General features: G+C 41.7%; 1 protein-coding gene across 3 annotated transcripts in view; it reads right to left on the reverse strand.

Moving 5' to 3' along the window:
- LOC108921143 (semaphorin-3A-like) overlaps window positions 1-22,825 on the reverse strand; it is a 115,962-nt gene that overhangs the window by 43,481 nt on the left and 49,656 nt on the right. The window contains exons 1-2 of one of the 3 annotated variants that reach the window (XM_018730462.2): window positions 7,368-7,416; window positions 6,563-6,777 (exon numbers count right to left, since the gene is read on the reverse strand). In XM_018730462.2, the coding sequence (XP_018585978.1) occupies window positions 6,563-6,674 (112 nt within the window). In that variant the 5' untranslated portion in view covers window positions 6,675-6,777; window positions 7,368-7,416. Of the gene's footprint in view, window positions 1-6,562; window positions 6,778-6,890; window positions 7,108-7,367; window positions 7,417-22,825 lie in introns of those variants that run through there. The other 2 variants (XM_018730460.2, XM_018730461.2) reach the window with 2 other exon arrangements.

Here is a 22,825-nt window from a genome sequence, read left to right on the forward strand (position 1 = left end):
TGGATTTATTCTATTACAATGGATCGGAGACATGGAGGGCAGATGGATGCGCTGCAATGGTCCCACTGGAGTTGGACGAAAATAACCTTTCCCATCATGCATCCCTGAGCACTGAGGGCCACACGCTGACCCCACTGCGCAGCCACATTCCAACATATTTTCTACACAGTTGGACTGACTGATCACTGCTGTCCATTTGGGATCAATAGCTGCCACGTATGTTTGAAGAGACTAATCATGATCAGAATTTACAATATCACTGTAATCTGGAATTAATGCAAACAGTCTTCATTGTTCTGATTCGCACATGCTATCAAACATGCTATCGTGTGCAGTGTGGAAGCGTGGCGGTCAGAGTTGCTGCCTTTGGACCCAAAGGTCACAGTTTTGTATCTTACCTGTGGCTGCAGTACCCTTGAGTGAGGTACTTAGCCAAAATTGCTCCAGTAAAAATTACCCAGCTGTATGAATGGGTAAATAATTGTAAATAGATTAACATTGTAAGTCGCTTTGGAGAAAAGCATCTCCTAAGTGAATAAATGTAATGCAAGACAACTGCTTCCCATAATTTAAGAAAGCAACAATAACAATATTAATAATACATCAAATGGACAGAATCCATGAAGCTGCTTTCTATAAATGAAATTAACAAAGTGATGTATGATATATGACTATATTTCAGTGTTTTTTTTTTTGCAGCAGTATCCTTGCTGTCTGATGGACTGTCTGAATGCAAGGTGGTTGATGCATCTCCACTGGGGACGGTTACAGACCCCCAACGCGAATCAATCCCTTGCACTGCAATCCTTTTCTCAAGTGTGCCCAGCACGTTCAAATCTCCAACTCCCTTGGCAAATACATGCTGTCGACACATCTGCAGGCACCACAAGGTGCAAATAGAGAAAGAGAAGAAATTTTATCAATGACACATACATTTCAGACCAAAATGGAACTTGCCATTCCGATGGGGTCCTATGTCCTGATTTAATACCGTTCAACGCTGCCACACTAGACTTGAGGTAACCAGACGCTGAAGCCCAGGAACAGATAATTTGAATGTTCGGATCAAATGTCAATGAATGAAATAATGAACCCGCAAACACTAATTCTGTACTGTGCAGTCCTGGTTTCAGCATGACAACTTCCAGTACTGACGAGGAAGAAAAGTATTTCCTCCCACTGAGTAGCAGTAAGACCTTGACTGGTGAGAGCACACTAGACCATGGATAAAAGTCATCGCTGACATGTGGACAAACTGAGCATATATTTCTTTTTTCCCCAGCAAGGGGTGTTCTTGCGGGACCACTGGTGTGTTGAGACAGTCAACGTACATTGCCTTCTGTTTGAGTTACTGTGTTGTTTTTTGCCCCCTCCCCATCTTGCTCAGGCATGCGTGGCATGCTGGGAGCTCTTTCTGCGGCATCACTGCCCCTTCATGTTCATTCGAATATGGCGCTCCACTCCCAGGCGCCCCACGCCTGCAAGGTCCTGGTGTTACTGCAGCTTTGCGATGAAGGTGAGCTGCCAGCTTCCAGCGGATAAAAAGGGAGAGCAGCTCCTTACGCCTTGCCAGCAGTGGCTCAGCCTCACTGCCCAGGGGCAAAGAGGCAGTTATGAGAAGCTCAAGCTGAGTTTTCACATCATCTGTTGACTCCCGGAACTGAAAATCCAGGCCCTTTCGGTTTTTTATTTAGTAAATAATTATAACAATAATAGTATACTTACATTATACTGTATATTTCCCACTGTGTGATGGTAATTTGTTCAAGAAAAAAACCCTTTGTAAGGTGAATTCTCATAAACTGAAGGCATAATTACTATTAGTTTCAGTGGTGAATGATTTTTATCTGTTCCTGAGCCCCAAAACTAACGCTGACTGATTCAAAATATTAACAAATCACATTCCAGTGGGCACAATAACTTCAATAGTTTACATTCATTTTTAACACAACATGACAGCAGTTTTGCTTAATTTTTACCTCATAATACCATACATACTGTCCAATTAACAAACTCTCCCAAATAGAAAATACATACACATGACACCTACAGTTGAATTTATACAGAACTTTTAATGCAAAAATAATAATAATAAAAAATAGAACAGAAACAGAAAGAAATCAATGAAAACAATGCAAATGGATTCACTCTCATCAAACATGTTGACATCATTCCGATCGCCCATGCGGTCTAACCAAGATTACCGTAATGAAGATTATAACAGGTGAGGCTGGCTAACAAAAGATATGAGCAGGTTTAGGACTTAATGCAAAAAAAAAAATCAAATTATAAGGATGGAGAAAAGCACAGTGGCTCTGGTCTTGCACCCCTCAGCTATCGGGAGGTGCGAAATCCAAGCTTGATCCTCATAAATACGGAAGTGTTTGGTAAATTGAAATCTGGCTATTAAACTCAACCAGTTGCAATCTCAAGTTCTCCTAAAGGTAAAATTTCTATCTCAGGGGGTTGCTGTCTTGGGTAATGATGCAAATTTATGTACTAATGGTGACATATTTTCTACAAATTCTCTCCCATCAAGAGTCAGTGTGATCTCAGATCGACTATGAATATAAAAGTCTGCTTCCGGAAATGACAAAGGAGCAGAGGTGAGGAGTAGAGGCAATCTAGAGTGTCATTCATTATATTGCGCTATATCTCTATACTGAACATGTCCACGGTGCCTGCAGCAATGTCCTCCTCTGTACTCTAACACAGCATCACTGCCGGAAAGCTGTAAAAGCGATGAGTCGCATCTGTGGCAACCTTTCAGTCTCCAGCCTGACCCTTGTGAGGGGCTGGGATGGTCTGTGGGATCCCCCTGCTCCTCCTGGCTCCCTGTGGAGCCCCAGTGAAACCCGACTCACTTGCAGGCAGCACTGCTGGACCCTGCCTGACAAGCACTCACAGGTGTGTGTGTGTGTGTGTGTGTGTGTGTGCGTGCGTGTGTGTGAATGTGTGTCTTTCCATTGGGAAGCACATCCAAGACTGCATCTCATTCACATCAGAATGCTGTTTTTTCACCCTTGTGGGCATTTTTCCCCCCTTTCCCTGCATGTCTTTTCCAGCCCGGTTTGTAATTTAAGAGAAACACCATCATTACGAGGCCTCGCGCGACCATGCGGTATGGCTGAGAAAACAAAGCGGCAAGAAGCCACATCCGACGGCGGCCATGAGGATCTTCAGCCCTTCCCTCCCCCATGGTCGGCTCTGGAGACTGGGCTGGAAGACTGAGGGCATCCTGAGAAAAGGCTGCTCAGGAGGGACAGCAAGGGGCCCGCTGAAAGAACGAATGTGAAGACGAGGAATGCGGTGTGCAGCTTTCTGCCTGCACTGGAGCACAACTAAGACGGCGGCAGACACCTCGCAACGAACCGTATGTCTCTGCCTCCACAAACCCTACAACTGGGGATGTAGATCTACTGCAACACTCCTCCACGTGCTCCAGCTTGCATCAGTTCACAAGGAAATGTGTACTTTCCTGTGCTTACTTTCTTTTCCACGACTGCCAGCGTAAATAAATACTATTTTATTCTGCATTTTAATTGTCAGGCCCAGTGGTGTGTAATTTTCCGGGAGAGGCTAATTATTGAGTCGTCTTTTACGTTTTCACACAGTGATTTCATTCAGTTCTTTGCATGCCCCATGCTGCTGTGTGTGTGTTTGTTGCAACCTGTGGGGGTCACTGTTTTCTGTATCGAACACCTCTTAGGAGATCATTACACTTGACCAAACGCAAAAACACGAAAGAGATGACCAGTCGGCATTAAAAAAAACCGAAAGAAAAAACTTAATTCGCATCGGTTTTTCTTTCTTTTACCTCGTCACACGTACGGGCAAGACCAGAATTGTCAAAACAAAGCCTATATTTTGACACCTTTGACCAAACGTTTCATAAGAAATATTATTGAAAAGGTCTTTTCTTCTCTCTGAGTAACATCAACCTTCCTCAAGACTTTGACATTAAACACATCTGTTGTAAGGTCCACTTTTTTTTATTCTCCGCATAGAAAAAGTTTGCCAAGTTATTCATCTTTTCAGCAAATCAGGGATGACAGATGTGTATATAAGTAAAAGGCGAAGCTTTCGGGCACTATGCGCACTGACAAGAGCCTTCGGGGCTCAGCCTTTGTTTAATGACGTCCCGCCGCACATGAAAATAAAGACGAGTGTAATTACAGTGTCACGAAGGAGGGCGGGGGGGGGGGGGGGGCAGCCCTGACTTCACGCTCGGCTGCACAGAGTTTGCAGAGAATTCCTCTCGGCATCTTATTTTGGAGAAAATTACAAAGCTGGATGCAAACGTGCAGCGAATGGCACTTCTCTAAACTTCTGGTTTATCCCACTGCCTTTGTCTGTTTCAGCTCCGATCTTCCAGTGGACCAGTGACAGTGGAGCAGACCGAGCGCCTAAAGCTCATTGTGCCACCTGTGCGCCCCGTCTCCATCGATTACACAACGCTGCTAACTTCTTGCCACTTTATTTACTGAGCACACAGGTGCCAGTGGAACCAAACCTTCCCTGAGCTCTTCAGTGACCCCAAATAGGACTGTTTTTCCGCTTTACGATGTAGACAGAAAAAAAACAATTCATTATTTCTAATTATTTTATTTTTTAAAAAAAATTCAAATTCAGTGCTTTGCATGTGACCATGTGCTGCTAAACTCTTTTAATAACCAGGAAATATCAAACATGCATCCTGAAATGTGTCAGGAACGAGGTCGCTCCTGTGTGTTTAAATTTTTCCTCGTTTCTCCGCTCTTGTGTCAATGTTTAAAGCACTGAAGCATGTAAAGTGTAAAGTTTGCCTATCATGAATATGTACGGAATCATGTATCAATATGCAACATTAAAAAAAAAATAAGTAGTAAATCATGAGAGGGACAAACAGAGGAGCCTAAGGTATAAATCATAACGTTTCTCTGCACGTGTCGCACTGGACAACCTGCAGCATCAAGGCAAAGCGAAGAACTCCTGCATTTTATGAGATCCGTCAAAAAGTGCAGACATTCCTGCGCCTTGGTAAGAACAGGAACATTATTTTAAGAAATAAACAGACAGCAGGGGAAGTCGTGAGACACAGGAGTAGTTCAGATGACATGCAGAGTGATACATCACGGGAATTTTGGAAGATTGCATTCTCTTTCAATATCATTGGACATGCTTTCTACATGCGAGTGGCTGGCATCTCTTTTAATGCATCTCTAATCTTTACACCGTGAGCCTCTAAAGTGCTGTGATGATGCCTGCTGTAGGTTGAAACACGTCCACAAAAATGCACTGTTAAAAGTACTTCATACCTCTTTCACAAAATTCAGGCTATGAAGCAACACTGAAAGCAAAAATGAGGAGCAAAGCGTGTGGGACAATTTTACTCGGAGAAGGGCTGCTTTCTTATTTCAAACCGATTTTGCGAGACCCGTTGATCAAAAATCAAAGTTTATAGGCGCGAGACAGAGATTGGGACGGCGTGCCAAGTAAACTCGGTTCTAGGACCAAAATATCTGTCGCAAACGAAGCATCTTGGACCTCAATTACCACTGGGTGCAACACTGCGGTTCGAGGCACATTTCTGAGTCTCTAAGAATATCGTGCCTTCATTCAGGTTCATTATGTGCATCACTATAATTCAGCCTAATTAGAAAGCTTGCAGGAAGCATGTAAAAAAAATTAAAAAAAAAAAGAATCACTTCTCATGCCTCGGACCTTAAGTTCTGAGATGGTTGTGGCGACCACAGGAGTTTTTAGTTAAATTTATATATGCAGCTAATTTATTTTAGTAAGGGTTGATATATGCACACAATATTTCAGAACATTTCTGGTTCTCTGCAGTGAAATATCGCAGTAACTATATAGTCAGCCTCACAATTCACAACACATTTAAACTGTCTGAGCTACTTTATTTATAAGTAAATTCCCAGGAACAGGACTTTTTAAATGTTTTGGTATGTTTTCTGTCCCACTTTTATCGAAGGGACAGTGATTATAAAAGCACTCCAGGATTCCTATTGTAGTATCAACATCGCACATATTTAGAGCAAATATAAGTCTATTTCTGGCAAAAATCAATTTCAAGGTAACAAGGAAAAAATTAGCCTTACTTAGAACTGGACTTGAAAGTCACTGATTGAACTGTTTGATTTCTAAATAAAATCCTGCACAGAACTTTTTAAACCTTTTAATTCTGAAAAGAAAAAAAAAAACTGTTTTAGAAAGCAGTGATTTGTGTTTTAGCAATCTGCATATTTCTCAATGTTGATTAGAACTACTTTTCCTAACATTGATATATATATATATATATATATATATATATATATATATGAATTTTTTTATTTTTCCCTGGCAGAATGTTTCATGGCAAAGGACTATAAAGCTATTAATGCAATTTAGTAAAAGCACTGGAAACTTTTTAAAAAGTAAAAGGGCTGAGAAATATGCCCAGCGAGGTGCTCCAAACACGTGGAAACAATCCAGTTTAGAGCAGAACAAGTTGTGCCGATAAGAGGAGAAAGGGCAATGCTGTTCCCCTCTCAACGGAGCTGAAACCGGAGCCAGGAGGGCTTACCTTTGAAGGAGAGCTTGAGTCTGGGGACGTTGCGCTTGGGCTCTTGGGAGCCCTGGCTCATAGGCAGGGCCAGCCCGCACAGCAGCAGTAAAATCCGCAGGAGGTAGTCCATGGTCCTGTAATGCAGGTGCGCGGTGCGGTCCGTCAAGAGCGCCCCCCGGAGAAACAGAGCCCCCGGAGCGCCAGCCGCCCCACGAGGGTCCAAGTCCCAAAACCTGAGGATTAACAGGTGATGAGGGTCAGTGTGATGGCAGGAGGTGCCACACTCACATCGCTCCTGGGTCACGAGCCAACAAGAGTGGCCGGAGAAGTGACCGGAGCGGCAGACCTGCAAGCCCCGGGAGGAAGACAGATGAAGGCTGGCCTCTCCTAGCTTCCACCTCCTTGGACTGTTTGCACCTCACACTTTTTTCGTTCCTTTCTTTAAATAACTGTCCCTGGCAGCGAATATTTGAGTTCTCAGCCCCACCGGACCGAGCCCCGCTTTAACATCCAGTGCAGAGAGAGAGTGGAAGCTGCTCGGCCAGGAAGGGAGAGAGTGTGTGAGAGAGAGTGAGAGAGGGTGGCTGAGCTGCACTGCAAGCAGCGAGTGAGAGAGAGGGAGAGGGTGGGCGAGAGAGAGAGAGAGAGAGAGAGAGAGAGACACAGAGAGAGCAGATAGAGGATCCCATGGACAGCTTTCCCCCCTCCTGCTCTTCCTTTCACAAACACTCATCAGATCCAAAGATTGACATACTTCTTCTGGCCGTGGACCCAGGACACTTGCCGTCCACAACACATTCACTCCCTGTTCCCTGAAACCCACCAGCCTCAGACTTGACCCCACTGGGGAGCAGCAGCTGTTCTTCAGATTGGACCTTCTCTCCCCGTATCCTGCTCATGTATTTACACCGGGGCTATGAGATGAGGGAAAAAGGAGCCAATTTCCTGGGTTTGGAGCTCTCCTCACACACACACACATACATACACACACACACACACACACACACACACACACACACACACACAAAAGAGTATCAAGCAGGATCCAGTAACTTCACTCAGCTGGAAATCACTGTGTGACAGATATACAGGTTGGTGGGACAATGACTCAGGATTTCTGGACCGAGTAGTTTTTATTCTACATTTTACATTTATTTAAATCATATCTTTAGTTATCTGATGCATTTCTCCAAAGCAACCCACAGTGTTAAATTACCTACAATTGTTTTCCTATTAATTTAAACTCATTTCTAGAATTCTCAGGCTGGATGAGACGCGAATGCTTTTTCCCCACAAGCAGTGTTACTTATCAGCAGGTAAAGCACACATAATTTGACACAGAATATTGGTACTTGAATGGACATCGAAATATCACTTTCCGACAATAAACTAATTTGTGTTTAATCCTCCTGCTTTTTATGTGTACATCCATTTCACTTAGATATGCCTGAACACATCCCTGAAGGAATCTGCGCTTGCAAATATTGCATTATTTATTACTAATGACTACTTTTCACATTGTGCTCTATGTTGAAGGAGCACACAGCATGTCAAATAGCAAAGTGCAAATGTACTTGGCCATTCATTAGCTGAAATATTGTCATTAATGTTTGGTACCAAGTTACTCTGTCCAGTTCTGTTTCCAGTTAATATTTATTAGGCCCATCTTTACAGTTATTTAAGGTCCCTTCTTCTTACAGTGTACCTCCCATCGCGCACACACTGAGCAAAGGTAATTAGGAGCCCACTGCCATCCTCAGTCGAGGACTGTTTACAAAGCCTAGAGGCCTCCCAGGGTGACACCTCTGAAGTTTGCTTTCAGATGGTGCGAGCGGCACTCTTGTGCTAAAGGCCTTGATAAACGTAGGCTGCTGTGTGCCAGGCCTGTACCCCGTGGCGCCAATAAAACCCATCATGTTTCATTTCTGGCATCGAACCACAACCAGTTGCTGCTATATACTATGTAAGTCTGCTATATACTGGCAATAAAGAGTTCTGAGTTTACAAAGCACCACGACCCCATTCAGTTTATTCATTGAAAGAGCTCTGTCCTTAAGACAGACTCAAGAGTGCATTTTCAAGGTTGCAAATAAGGCAAATAACAAAATTAAAACTAAAGAACAAATTTAAACCAAAGAACAAAAGCTCACAGAGGAATGAATGTGTAACAAATGGCCTGGAAGAGACAGATTTGGGTTCAATGGTCATCATTCTGGAACTCTTCAGTTGGACAAAGTGTTGGGGAAAACAGTCAGTGTCCAGTTCTCCAGCTCTCATTCCTGAGTAATTTCTTTCCTGCTGTCCAACAGGGGTTTGAATGGGGAGCCATGGCAACTAGGTGTCTGTTAATGGTAAATGTGTGAGTTGGGGTGGCACAGTTACCAGCATACTGTAGTTGTAAGTGTTGGTAATGTATGTCTGTGCCATTCCATATACTGTGTGGTATAATTTTATTCTCTATGGTGAAATGTTCTCTATATGTGTTCTCTATACAGCATGTGTGTGTTATCTTCTCTGCACTGTGTATGTGTGCATGCTCTGTCTTCTCATGAGCTAAAGAATGAATAAATGAACAAATAGTCAAATAAAAGAAATCTGTAGACATTCCTTGAGAAGACCGATCATGCAGAAATAAGGCTTTTTATGTCTGTGGATTTGCAGCAAGGCAGACGTTTGGAAAGATTCATCGGAAGTAATGTCTAAGAGGACAACTGGCTAGGGGAATAAATACTGAAAGGGTGGAGTGACGCTCCAAGGTTACCCTTCTGGCCACTGAAGTGGCATTCAGGTTCCGACTCAAAATGTGTCAGAATGATGAGTTACTGCGCTCCAGTCCATCTGTGGGTGTCAAAGGAGCACTCAGCAAAAAGGGTGTGTGCAGCTCTCATCACCTTGTATTAAAAATAGAAAACGGGTAATTTTTTTCCACGAGACGTGAGGCAACTGCAGATCAATCAGACGGGCGTGTCCAGGCCAGCCTGTCCTGTTGCCCAACACGTCCATGTGTAAGCAATGATCTCGTGTTGACAAAACAGAATGGATCGGTTCAAACTGGTCTAAGTTCTCAGCCTTCCGCTGGTAGAACGTTGGTTTGGTTCCAGACTTCTGATCAGAATATTCTCATACTCAAGGACCTGCTGGCGAGAAAAGGTTAGGAACCCTAGATGATAACTGGCAATGTTTGATCTCTTGTTCATAGTAGATCCTCCATCACATGTCCATTCTATATCCACCCTCAGCAGTCTTTTATGGTTCCTTAGGTCTGCTCTATAGATCATATTCACTTTCATCACCTAGCTCACATTACAAATTAGATACATGCTGTTAGCCTCGTGGTCCTGACGCGGTCTGCCCACAGATACACACAGAAGGACCGAATGGCTTTCTTTGGCTCTTAAAGAGGCGGACACATCTTGCTTCCTTCTGGATTAGCAATAACGCAAAAAAAAGGATGTGAGCAAGTGGGACTTTGCTGCAGCCAGCACGTTTGCACCAGTGCGTCCAGCGAGTGGCGTCATGACAACCACAGGCCTTGCTAGCTGCTGAAACACATAGTTTGAAATATAGTTTCCTGGTCTGATTGCAGCATCCTTTCCAGCCGTGCCTCTGAGTGAGATAAATACATCACAACCTTTCAAGCTACACAAAAGTCCACTATGTTTGAACTTGAGGCAGTCGGCCTTTTCCACAACAATATATCATATCTTAACAGCGGGGTGCTGTGAAGGACGCTGCCACCGCAGCGTGACCGTGACCGTGAAAGTGTTGACCAGGGAATAGTAACATTTCGGGCTCCATTCGCATTCATCCCGGGCCGGCTGAATAACACCGAGGAGTCGGCACAATTAGCAGCTCCTCGATAGTGGTTAAGGTATCCGGGAAACAAAAGAAAAAATCATATCCCATTTAGCTCAGGAATTTATGTCAAGAATTGCGATGTTTAATTGAAAATGATGTTTTAGCTAGTAGAAGTCCCCGAGTTCATGCTACAGTCGCAGTTCTCATATCAACTCTGTAAGCAACTACTGAGAAGAAATCGAGAAGAAAAATACTGACCTGAAACGTTGATCTAATTAACCAGACAAATTAGAAAATTATTTGTCCTTCCCTATGGTAACTGAAAGCAGTGACGTAAATAAAGTACTGTAAATAAACTCCTCATTTGTATGAAAATCTCAGCTTTGCGGTTGTCTTTAAAAACAAAGTGGTTGAGGTAAGCAAAGACATTTTTGACTGAGAGGAGACAAGCGAGTCCCATCTTGCCGCGGACGCCGAGAGGTCCTGTGACCTCGCTGACACCGCTACATCCCTCTTCAGCTGGCAAAGCATTATGGGATGTCTGTCAGCCAGCAGCGGTTTTTGAGCCACTTGGATTTGTTAATGCGCGTCTTTCGCTGCCCCACCCCCACCTACACCCCCCACGGCTCTGTGTGGTCCCTCTCACTAGTGAAAGCATTATTAGAGAAATTAATTTCACTTGCGGCTTGGCGGCATCTTCTTCCTTCCCCGCCAGATTCTAGTCCTACTATTGGGCATCTTAAACTTTACAAACGGTGCTTTGTTTGGAAGAAGAGCTGCAACTGCAGCAGAACAGGACGTCCAGCTTCATGTGATGATTGGGTCATCTGTTCGGTCCATGTCCTACGTGACTTCTAGGGCACAGAGCTACACAACACATCGGCCACACGTTGGACTTGTTTCCCTGAGCAGCGTGTCCGCGCCGTGCCAACAGAGGGGTGCAAATCTCTGTGCAGAGACTAAAATAAAATAAAATAAAATCATCATGATGAGATACAAGGTTTCCAGTAAACAGGGAATAAATCCCTAAAACGTCAATTAAATTGGGAGGGGCGTGGTGGTGTAGTGGGTTGGACCGGGTCCTGTTCTCTGGTGCGTCTGGGGTTCGAGTCCTGCTTGGGGTTCCTTGCGACAGACTGGGATCCCTTCCTGGGTGTGTCCCCTCCCCCTCCAGCCTTGCGCCGTGTTGCCGGGTTAGGCTCCGGCTCCCCACGACCCTGTCTGGGACAAGCGGTTCAGAAAATGTGTGTGTGTGTGTGTGTGTGTGTGTGAATTAAATTGTGTTGTTGAGCCATGGCTAAAATGCCACAGAATGCTATCTCAGCAGGTGGCATTGTGCTTAAAGCAACCTCCTTTGGACTCAGGTACAGAATCCAGGTTCAGATCCCATCTCCTGCTGCAGTAAATCATGGTACTCACCCTAAACTGATGCAGCAGAAATGAGCCATCTTTGGAGAAAAGCACCAGCTCAGTAAATTAATGTAATCTTGTTAAAACGAGTTGATATTAAGGGTTCAGTGAAAGTGCAAAGTTCCATACTGAGAATGACATTTACAGGTTCTTGTAAGAGAACCTGGCAGCACTTCACATACACACCCTCATTACTGCGTATAAGGGAGTGTGTTTCTTTACACCCTCAAAGCAACTGTTCTCCTCTGCTCTGTCGGATAATTACTATTTGTTTTCTTATTCCACACACCATAAAATAATGAGAATTACACATGAATGTGTCCACGTTTCAGCACAACGAATAAAGCTAATGGATGGCATAAGGTGTGGGAACATCTGCAGTGTGGTTTTAAATAGAGTATTTTCCCTAATTTTTTTCCACCATTTCCTTTCTCTTCATGGACAGGTTGTTCAAGCTTTGTGACAGGTATCTCCGGGAGAAAAAAGCAAAACAGAACAGATTTAAGAAAACAAACTAAGAGTAGCTTTAACTGGGCAACTGGAATGGAGCGCCACATGACCTCATGAAAAGGAGGAGAAAAACACAAAGCTTCTTATGAACCGTGTTTTGTTCTCAAAAAAAAAGGAATTGTGTTGATAAGTGAAGTCAATGCTGGCATGCATGGGATAGAAAACCCTGAAAACGATCTAAACAGGCATATAACTGGGGGAACCAATTCCTTTTCAGAAATAGAGACAGAGGGACAGGAATTAATCGCTGGCCAAAAAGCATTTTTGTCCCCTGTATAAGTAAAGGCAGAGCCAAATCCAGCACAGGGATTAACTGGAGATGAGTCTGGGATAAGGACACTACTCATTATTGGCTCTGTAACCCAATCTTTAACTACACAGCTTTCAGATTTCAAATGTGCTTGTCGGGCCCAATTGTCTGTGGGAGATATATTGAATCCCATGTCCTTGGCTGGATAAAATAATTAAAATGTAATCTAATTAAAATGACGGCTTGATAATTTTCAGTGAGTTGAATGATCTGGTCTTAGGGCATAAAATAAAAAACAGATTTAATTAGCCTTTGGAGGGTCCTGCAGCAAGTGGTTGTCTTTGGCTCCGGAGGTTGCCGGTTCGATGCCCCCCTCTGGCTGTAGTGCCCTTGAACAAAGGCGCTTGCCCTGCAATTGCTCCAGTACCTTTGCCCTGCCGTGTGCCTGGGTGACTGGTTGTGGCCCTGCGATGGACTGGTATTCTGTCCACGATGTGCCCTCCCACTCCTTCGGCCTTGCGCCCAATGACTCTGGGATAGGCTCTAGCTCGGCGCAACCCTGCTTCGGACTAGCAGTTGTTGTAATTGGTTGTTTAGTTAGATTATTTAGTTTTTTTTGTCTATTTATTCTACTTAATCGACATTATTTTCCATTTAAGCATGTTAGCCAATTAAGTGAGAACAGGAATTCCAGGCGTGCACTACTTATTACACATGAAATTAATACGTACACATCTGACCTATGATCTGTGTTAGGAAGATCGCAGGAAAACATCATCCAGACTTATATGTTTCAGCGACAGTACAAGTTGGAAAGTACAACCTGGAAAATACAGACAGAAAGGATGGAGCTGGTAAACGAGATATAAATTTGTTTTTGTGTACAGTCCCCCCCCCCCCCCCCCCCCCCCAGGGAAAAATGCCAATATACAGTGTAATTATGATTGTGTTAATAGGACAAATACAACGGAGGTACAGTTTTGAATATAAATACAAATGACTACGTGAAATAAAACTTTAAAGATAAAGATGAAAAAACTGATGATGCTTACTTTGGTCTTGATGGTAACACTGTGAGTGTGTCTGGCACAAGCTGGCAGCTCAGACTGGAAAAGTACGAATCCTTGGGTCATGACCACGATCATATCCCCGTCTCCCGAAGCAGGCCGCCGTCGCGGTGTCCAATTACATGTTTTGTAGCCCTATAAAGTAAACCTCTGGCCCTCTCTTTTCAGCTGTGCAGCAGCTCAGCGACACGGTTTTGAAATGCGTCTGAAAACATTTGTCAAATAAAAAGAGCCACGTTCCTGTGTGCCTGGGCCTCAAATACGTGACCATTTCGTTACAGAGCCCACCAATAAAATGAGGCCCCGAAACAGTCAACGATGACCTGGTTCTGACGACCCTTACTAAAATGTTCCGCTTCCTCTATTCAACCTTCACATCGTTTTGAGGTCAAATTTGACCAAGTTAAAACTTTTCCTATCATAAATGTGGCTTCTTAGACTGTAATAAGCAAAAAGAATCTAATGCCAAATTCAGGAGGCAATAAACATTCGCACAGGTGGTATCATTTCAGGCAAATGAGGTTTACAGACCATAAATTCCAAAAAAAGAGTAGACCGTGATAATGACTAAGAATAAAGTTGGTTAAAAATTGGTTAAAAGGTGCAGCACAGCATTAGGTGATAATCTGTGTTCCATAACTGCTTTATGAATAATTATAAAGGGTTGGCAAATTTCAGATAGGAACACCAAAAAACAGAAAGCTGTCTCGAACACAACCTAGGGATTAAAGAGCACAATCTATCACCAGGTTTGGCAACCATATAGCAGAAGGAATGCAGTGGTTGGAGCTTCTCAGACAGATCTATGTGCTGGATTCAGAAGCTTGTTCCACCATAGTTGCTCATGGGTCTGGCAGGACTTATTGAGAGCTTCTAACGTCACATGCTGGATCTTTGAGACAAGATTCGTGGCAAGGAATTTCCTCCATGCCCATTCCGGCTTGCGAGTCAACAGCCTAACCTCCCCGACTGATGGACTGACCTCAATGTATAGTTATGTACCTTGACCTCAGAGTGCCCTCAGGTGCAGGACCCAGAACCACATATTCCTAAAGGGCTGGAAGAAGAACATTCCCATAATGGCTGGGATTAACCTGCCAGTTACCCAGGAGCCCTCACAACATCTCCCTCTTAGAGGATCATAGTGCCAGTTAATTATATAGATGACAAAAAGGACAAACAAATCACCCCAATTTTGCAGATAATTTGTAATAAATAGCGCACAATATTCTTATGTATATATTGTATATGCAAATAATGTAGTGGATAAAGCTGCAGCCTTGCTTTCAAAGGGCCCGCATTCCAGCCTTACCTCCTGTGTAGTACCCTTGAGCAAGGTACATACCCTGAATTACTTCTGCAAAAATTACCCAGTAGTATAAATGAGTAACTCATTGTAAGTAGTTTAACACTGTAATTTGCTATGGAGAAATGTGGCAGCTAAATACGAAACCTTCTGGGATTGAAATTAACACGATGTTAAACGTGCATTTTTTGTTTAGTATATGTTCTTTTATTCACCTTCGCTGGCATTACACTCCTGTTTACAGAGTGATAGATGTTGTTGCTATTCTTGTCAATATGTCCTACGGAGATGAAATAGTTAGCAAAAAGTAAGAAGAATTTGCTGTTTTATTGGTTCATTGGGGGTCATTCAGCATCTAATATTCCAGATTTCAGTATTCTTCATATTGACCTCAACACTGACTCTTCAGTGGGATTGTGTGAGTTATCTTCAGGGTAATTCTCTGGCAAGATGGACGAGGAGGGCCAGAACAAGCACAGGCCTGTGTCGTTGGACCTTAATTACCTCCTGCTGTTTATTGTGATAACCATTCTGCAAAAGCCTCTGTTTTGGTTTCTAAGAGGCGCCGAACCTCTGATGACACGCAGCAGTCAGGCTTCACGTTATGCGCCAGCTTCCAAACATTCCCCTCAAAAATGCCGATAAAGGGGGATATGCGCACTGTGATTGGGTAAAGAGACTTAGTGCGTTGCGCACCGTGTCGAACACACTCTCCCGCTGCTCCATTCATCATAATAAGAAACAAAGAGTCCCTTTATAACCTACATGGCCCAGTAAAAGAGTCTAATATGCAACATATGACTGCAAAGAGCTTACGCTCGTTGTGATACTGAATTCCAGATCACATTTCTGGAACCACTGTCAGCACTTGAACTGACGGGAAGTTTTTTTTTTTTCTTCCCAGATTGGCATATTGTAAGCTAAATTAAGTATTAGAGGTTAAATGGCACTTCCAAAAAAAGTTAAAAACAAACAAAATGAACTAATGAGCTGCAGAAACTTCGATATATTGATAGGAAAGTTCTGGAAGTATGCTAGTCAACAGGTATGACCAGGAATTGAGTGTAAATCCATCTACTAAGAAGTGCTTCTTCAGAATATTTTGGGATTTGTAGTTGTAGGTAGTTGTAATGGAAAGTAAGAATGCTGATTCATTAAAAATAAAAAAAATCCACAAGAGATATTGTCTCTGGTCCAAATTAAGTAGACAGATAGGTGTCCTTTTTTTGCTAAATGCAGCAGATCTGCCAGAAAGCAGCGCTTATGTAAATTTATTTTGTGTCAGCAAGTTACTTTATCAAGAGCAGACGTTATAATTAAAAAGTGAATGACAGTGATGTCACTGCAGAGAGAGCTTGTGAATTGTCATATCTCCTGTATGCAATGAGAAGAAATTAAATTTTAAACAAACTATTGTTCTCTGTTCTGATTTTATTATCGAAGCTGGATTTATATATGTGTGTGTGTGTGTGTGTCTCTGTGTATATGTGTATATAGCGCTCAAAACTTTCTAAAGCATTATCAAATGTTTAAAATAAAGAAATACATTAATATCAAAAGAAAATATGGACCACATTACCGTCAACCATAAACTAATTTTAAGCAACTGAGGTCATCTGATGGAGTGGGAACAAAGCCGGCAATAGAAACATTTTACAAACACTTAAACCTAACTAAAAATAATGTCTAATTTTAATCAGTTTATGTATATGAACACTTTTACTCCTCACACACTTGGGTTAGCATGGATTCCTGAAATGAAGATCACTGGTCAAATTTCTGGCCAAATTTGCAAGTTATGTATATGTACTATGTATGTACATGCCAGAAATTTCCTTTTAAGTTTATCTGAGGGAAAGTAAGAAAGTATCAATATTCAATATATTTTGGATACTTTTTGACTTATATTTGTATTTACTTCTGTTACGCATAATGAACACAGAAAATAAAGGCATGTTTCTTATACTAATCACATTTCAGACTATTCCATGTTCACAATGAATGTTAAGCAAATATCAGAAGTAAATTAAAAAAATACCATTAAATTTATCCAACATTCAGCAAAATGTAAGTCATCGAGTATATTAGTTAAGTAAGAATACTAATGTTTTCATTATTGTGCAGAACAGCTGCAGAAAAGAGTCCAGAAAGGAATGAATTTACAATTTTTATGTTTTGAGCAGCACAGCGCCCCAAAGACTCAAGAACAAGATCAGGTGTGAGAGGGCACCAAGAGAACCAGGCCAACCTTCTCCCCATCCTTTCAAACAAGCTTTGACGTGAATGTCCTCAGTCATGACCGGATGCTTCTGAGTTATGCAAGAGCTGTTATTCTCCAATAAATCAACAATAATATTAATGGTTTCCACTATAAACAGGAGAACGGTTTCAGAGTGTCGCAAAGTCAAGTTCTAGTCCCCGTCCTGAGCCAAGCTGTGGGGGGACGGCTTTCGGATCCTTTGGCCCACACAGGTTTGATCTCATCCCACTCAGTGAGAGCACAGGGGGCTGTAGCCAAGGCCTCCTCTCGCAGAGCTGTGAACTCGCACGCATGCGGCAGCGGTGCCAGCGGTTGATCAGCAGTGACTCACAGCTGTGAACCCAACACATGTCTGCTGTTTGGGTGGAGTGTAGCAACAGCACATCTGGAACAGTTTGCTCCTGTGCCCTGAGAGCTGTGATATACATACTGCTACCTCTGACCTCTCAGGTTGTAGGTTCGAGTCCTATCTCCTTCTGTAACACCCTTCTGCAAGGTACTTAGCCTTAACTGCTCCATAAAAATTACCCAGTTGTATAAATGCTTGAAATTGCTGTAAGCAGCCGTCAGCTAGCGATGTCCGTAGCTCCTTACTCATTTTTGAAGTATTTTTCTGGATAGTTAATGTCCTATGAAGCGACCCTCAAGATCCAGTTGACCTCAGTGAACTGTAATTCATATGATGGTGCATGTATCATATATGCCCACTGCATTAGTAAATAGTCATTATAACAGCACATTAGTAATTATTAAAGGGAACGTGGAGGAAGCAGTGTACAAGAAATGTATACTTGCTAAAGCACAACTCAACAAGTACAACCCCAAGCAGGACCCACCAGAGAGTAGGGCCTAGGCAAACCTGCTGCATCACTGCACCCCCCCCCCACACCACACACACACACAAAAAAAACACTGTTTCTTAAAATTTATTGGTTGGTGAAAGGACCATCTGGAGTTTTGATTTGTGAATGAAATCTGCCATCAGTCATGGATGTTAAATTATATTTCAGCAATATTCTAAAGGTTATTGGCTCAATATGTGTTGGTCTGTTGCTGGTGATCCACTGCATCCCTGGTACTGGGATCATTCTGGACATTCATGTTCATTCTAGATGTAAGGGATTTCATTAAGGAAAAAGTTTGTGTGAACACAGTAATGAACCTGTCTACCCCAGTGGTTACAATTACATTTATTTAATCCATTTACTTTGTTCAAAGCAGCTTACAGTGTAAGCTACTTACAATAATTTACCTGTTTTTACAGCTGGGGAATTTTTTATTAAAGTAAGTATGGGTAAAAATCCCGATCAAAGGTATTACAGTAGAATAGGATTTGAATGGAAACCCTGAGACTGCAGGTCAATGGCCCTAACCACTCTGCCACCTGCTGCCCAAGTAATAAAGGTAAACACTTCATAAAATTACGGAAATAAGTGTGAACATACAAATATGACAGTCATCCCCTAAAATCTTACAGTTATTTTTTTTAAAAAGAGAAAAAAAAAAATCCGTGCTTATGGGCATGTTCAGGGGTCATGACAGGGTTTGAGTTACACAGCTCATACCGCAAACACATTAAAGAGATAAGGTAAAGCTGGTAAGTAAGAGGCCTCTTCACCTTTGTTTGCTTATATCTGGCTGTCCTAGTTAACAGTTTCACACTTGATCGCGAACAGGTACCATGCGGCAAATGATGAATTGACCACAGTCCGAGGGAGTGATAAATGACTCTTTCCCCGGTGACAGAGAAAACAAGAAACCATTTTTTATAATTGCACAGCTTTTGTTTCTTTTTCTTTTTTTTAGAAGTTAGATGTAGGCCATGAGTGTATAAGAATGCCAAAGGAGTACCTGTGGGCCAGTTGCACTGACACCAGCAGGTACCCCTGGGCACTCTCCAGCTCGACCTGTTGGCAAACGCACCTGGATACCTTTACTTGTAATCTTGGCCAGTCCTTGTAGGTATCCCGAAGAGAAGCTTTTCAAAAGTCATGCCGGCAATGACAGTCCCAATCACGACTTATGTAGTAAGAGAGACATTTGTGTTATGCGTGTCAATTTTAATTCATTCAGATTTATAACAGAGTCCTGTTGGAACACAGACAATCCCCCCAAAAGTAAAAGCACCTTTTAGTCTTTTTTCAGAAGTGCTGTTTTCACACCACTGATCATCATAATTACTCACATCCTAATCAATTAGCACCATCATGTGCAATGCAATTAGCACCTTCAATTAATCACACTCTTGGATAAAAATCATGTTTTTCATTTTTTACAACTTTTCTCCATTATTCCATTCAGCATCTCAACAAAACTGCATAATTACATGAGGGCCAGAGATTTGTTATGACTAAATATTTGCATTACCCCATTCAAGTTTTAGCACAGTGTAAAATCTGTGCGGCATATACATTCCATTAGTGGCTCCTCTTTCAATTATCAGCATGTTTCTTTCATATATTTTCAGCAAAAGCCTGACAAAGCAGACTTTGGTTTGCTGCAATTACGAGTTTCAGAGAGACACTAAAACCTTCTGTCTATCATCTCATAATTAAAAACAGGCTTAAGAAACTGGTTATAGCTGAGTGTAAGTTGAAAAGTGTCTGCAATAATGTTTTTAAAAAGTATCAGCAAGAAATATTTAATAAATACAATTGTGGACACTTTTTTACTTGTCCTTGTAAATATACTACATGTCCATATATAAACATATAGACATGAACACAAGGTAAAACAAATCATTGTTCAGAAATCAGACAAGACTTAAGAGTTCTCAGTGGCAATATGTTTAACTTGAATTTATAAAACCAAAACAATCTGGGCAAACGTAACCCAGGATGGCTGATAGATAATTTCATTACAGTATTTTACAGTCATTTTGTGAAATATTCTACCGACAGCACTCAGTATCTTCATATACGGACATTGTAGATCAGTGAATGGGCTCCAAAAACACTGAAACACCATTTACTCTCATAAACTGTTGAAAAGGGGTAATAATGTTATTCATTTTGACAGAAATCTACTTGGACAACAGTGAAAATGTTCATGCTCTGAGTTTACACAGTTTTTTGAACTGAACCCTTTTCCATGACAGGTTAAATTTTACTTCCTAGTGCAGCTTATAAAGACACCAAATTGTTGTCAAACAAGTTTTTTGTTACTTCTTTTTTACCATAGAACTAAGACATGCAATATGTAATACTTGCACGTTAGAATGTACATCACACATGGACCTTCTCCATGTATGCTGACGTGAAAGTATAGCCTGTTTCAATATTATGGCTTCACATACAGGATTGGAGCATAATTAACCCCAATGTGGTTTCCACAAACAGGAGATAAATTTAATCTCAAGAGAAAAATAATGCATTTTACTCAGTTATTTCATTTGGTCAATAATAGGTCAACATGCAGAACAAATTGTGTGAAAAATTTAATGCACCCCTATTGATCGCATAGTGGTGAAGAAGGTCATTGGAACTGACTGCTGCTAATAATCAGTTACATGATCATTGAAAAATCGTACCACCTCTATATGACAAGAGAACCTGATGGTTTGGTGTGGAGCATTCAGGTACACTGAATTTAACACTGTAAGTCAGTAAACTTCTTTAAGCTTCATCTTTCCCTGTCACTCTTCCAACATGCTCCTGCGTAAGCCACTGTGCTCATTTCAACATTCAGCATGATCAATATACTGCTGGTCCAGGACGCAATCCTTCCCACATGAGATGGTGCCAGATGGTTCCAAACTCTATCAAAGCCCTGCTGTGTTCTTTCTCTTTCCATTTGTCTCAGCTATGAAAACACTGAAATCAGTCTTGCTCTCCAGGTGCAGCATCTCTTCCTCCAGATCATCTTCTCAATAACCTTTTTGAATAGCTTTACCCGTAGGATGTACGTATTTCTCTTAATTATCGTATTCTTAGTTTTTTTGTGAGGTTCAGTGTCTTGTGTTTCTAATGATATTCTGGAATGCTTCTATATTTTCAATGACAAAATGTGTCATTAATGTTGAGCTGACAGGCACATCGACTGAATCCTAATGAGACATTTGTGTACCTTCTTCTACCATAAAACAGACGTTTATAGATAAATACAATAAAAAATTATAACAACAGTGCTGTGCATTTCTAGTTTTCTCAGAGCTTCTCAATCACACGTAAGAAAATTTTTTCATATGCTTCGCACATTTCCCCGTATCCCTAACACCAGTCCCTGGCACAGTACACTAAATTTATTCCTAACTGAATTTAATACAGCTCTATTTTCAGTTTGTACACAATTTGTAACATTAAGAGTCTTATTAAAAAAACAGGACTGAGGAAAATGGATGGAGGGAACAAATAATCCTTTAAACGAGATCTAGTTAATGTAAAGAAACTAAACATATTAGTTGAGAAAACAAGGTGGCGACTGACACTATAAACCTTTGGCTTTGCTCGAATAAATTCTGTTTTGTTCTCTGGATTTTACGCATACAGTCAGTGGGTTCATATTCAATTTATTGCAAATATAGTACACACTCTATAACCTTGGCTCATATTCCAATCACCCTGGGCCAATTCTTCATAAGTAACTGATGCTCTGCCTGAAGAGCCTTTAAAAGAACAAGCCATGAAATAATTTTCTCATGCTTTATTTAAATGATAAGTCGTGCTTTGTGGTGAGATGATCTGAAGGTAATTTTCTGCATGAGCTGCAATGTCTACGCCATGTTGCTTGAGTACCAATGCACTCTTGCAATTCATAAATAGTTTTTTTTTTAATTATATAAATATGTTTGCATTATTTGGTTTGCTGACGGCAGTGATACTCAACTTCTTTAAACACCTATGTAATGTGACAGCCAAATATACACCCACACACAGTCTGATGCTGCTCATCCCAAGCAGGGGTCATGGCACACCAGAGCCTAACCCAGCAACACAGGTGCAAGGCTGGAGGGGTAGAGGACACACTCCAAGCAGGCCTCAAACCCTAGGCCCACCAGAGAGCGGGACCCAGCCAAACCCACCGTGCCACCACACCGCTTCAACCAAATACAGCTGTCAACAAATCTACAGCAATAATTTATTGCTCTGGCTGTTTACACAATAAAAGCAGGTTATATGGAAATGCCAGAGCAGTGCTAATAAAGAAAGTCAATGCCAATGTGTTATATTTGCAGCAAACAATATGTCTTGCCAATAGAGATCTAAACCTGTGTATCGTTCAGACAAGCCGGGTCCTTGTTACTGCTAGTAATTAAATGTGTATTCTTTGGAAAATGAACATGTAAGATGTACTGACTCTCTTACTATAGTAACAGATATTCAGCTCCAAACCCACTGAAGGAAGGATACGATAAAGCAGAAGGTTAGATTTCTTCCATTTTGACAGTACCATAAGAATCAACAATGATGTATGTAAACTTCATTAAATGTCACGCCTTATTTCCCTTTATAAATCTGAAACGTACAACACAGCAAATGATTTGCACTGCGATTTGACCCATACGAGATACAGACTCAGAACTGCCCATATAGAAAACCCACCTAATTGATCACCCCAGTTACAAACACTGAACAAAAAACTATGGTGTAAAACACAAATAAAAGGAAAATCCGGTCAATACTGACAAGTAGATCAGCTCTACACCATGAGCCACAAATTCAGAAAAATTAAAAAAAAAAAA

The sequence above is a fragment of the Scleropages formosus genome, chromosome 5, assembly GCF_900964775.1.
Source record: "Scleropages formosus chromosome 5, fSclFor1.1, whole genome shotgun sequence".
NCBI classification, from domain to species: domain Eukaryota; kingdom Metazoa; phylum Chordata; class Actinopteri; order Osteoglossiformes; family Osteoglossidae; genus Scleropages; species Scleropages formosus.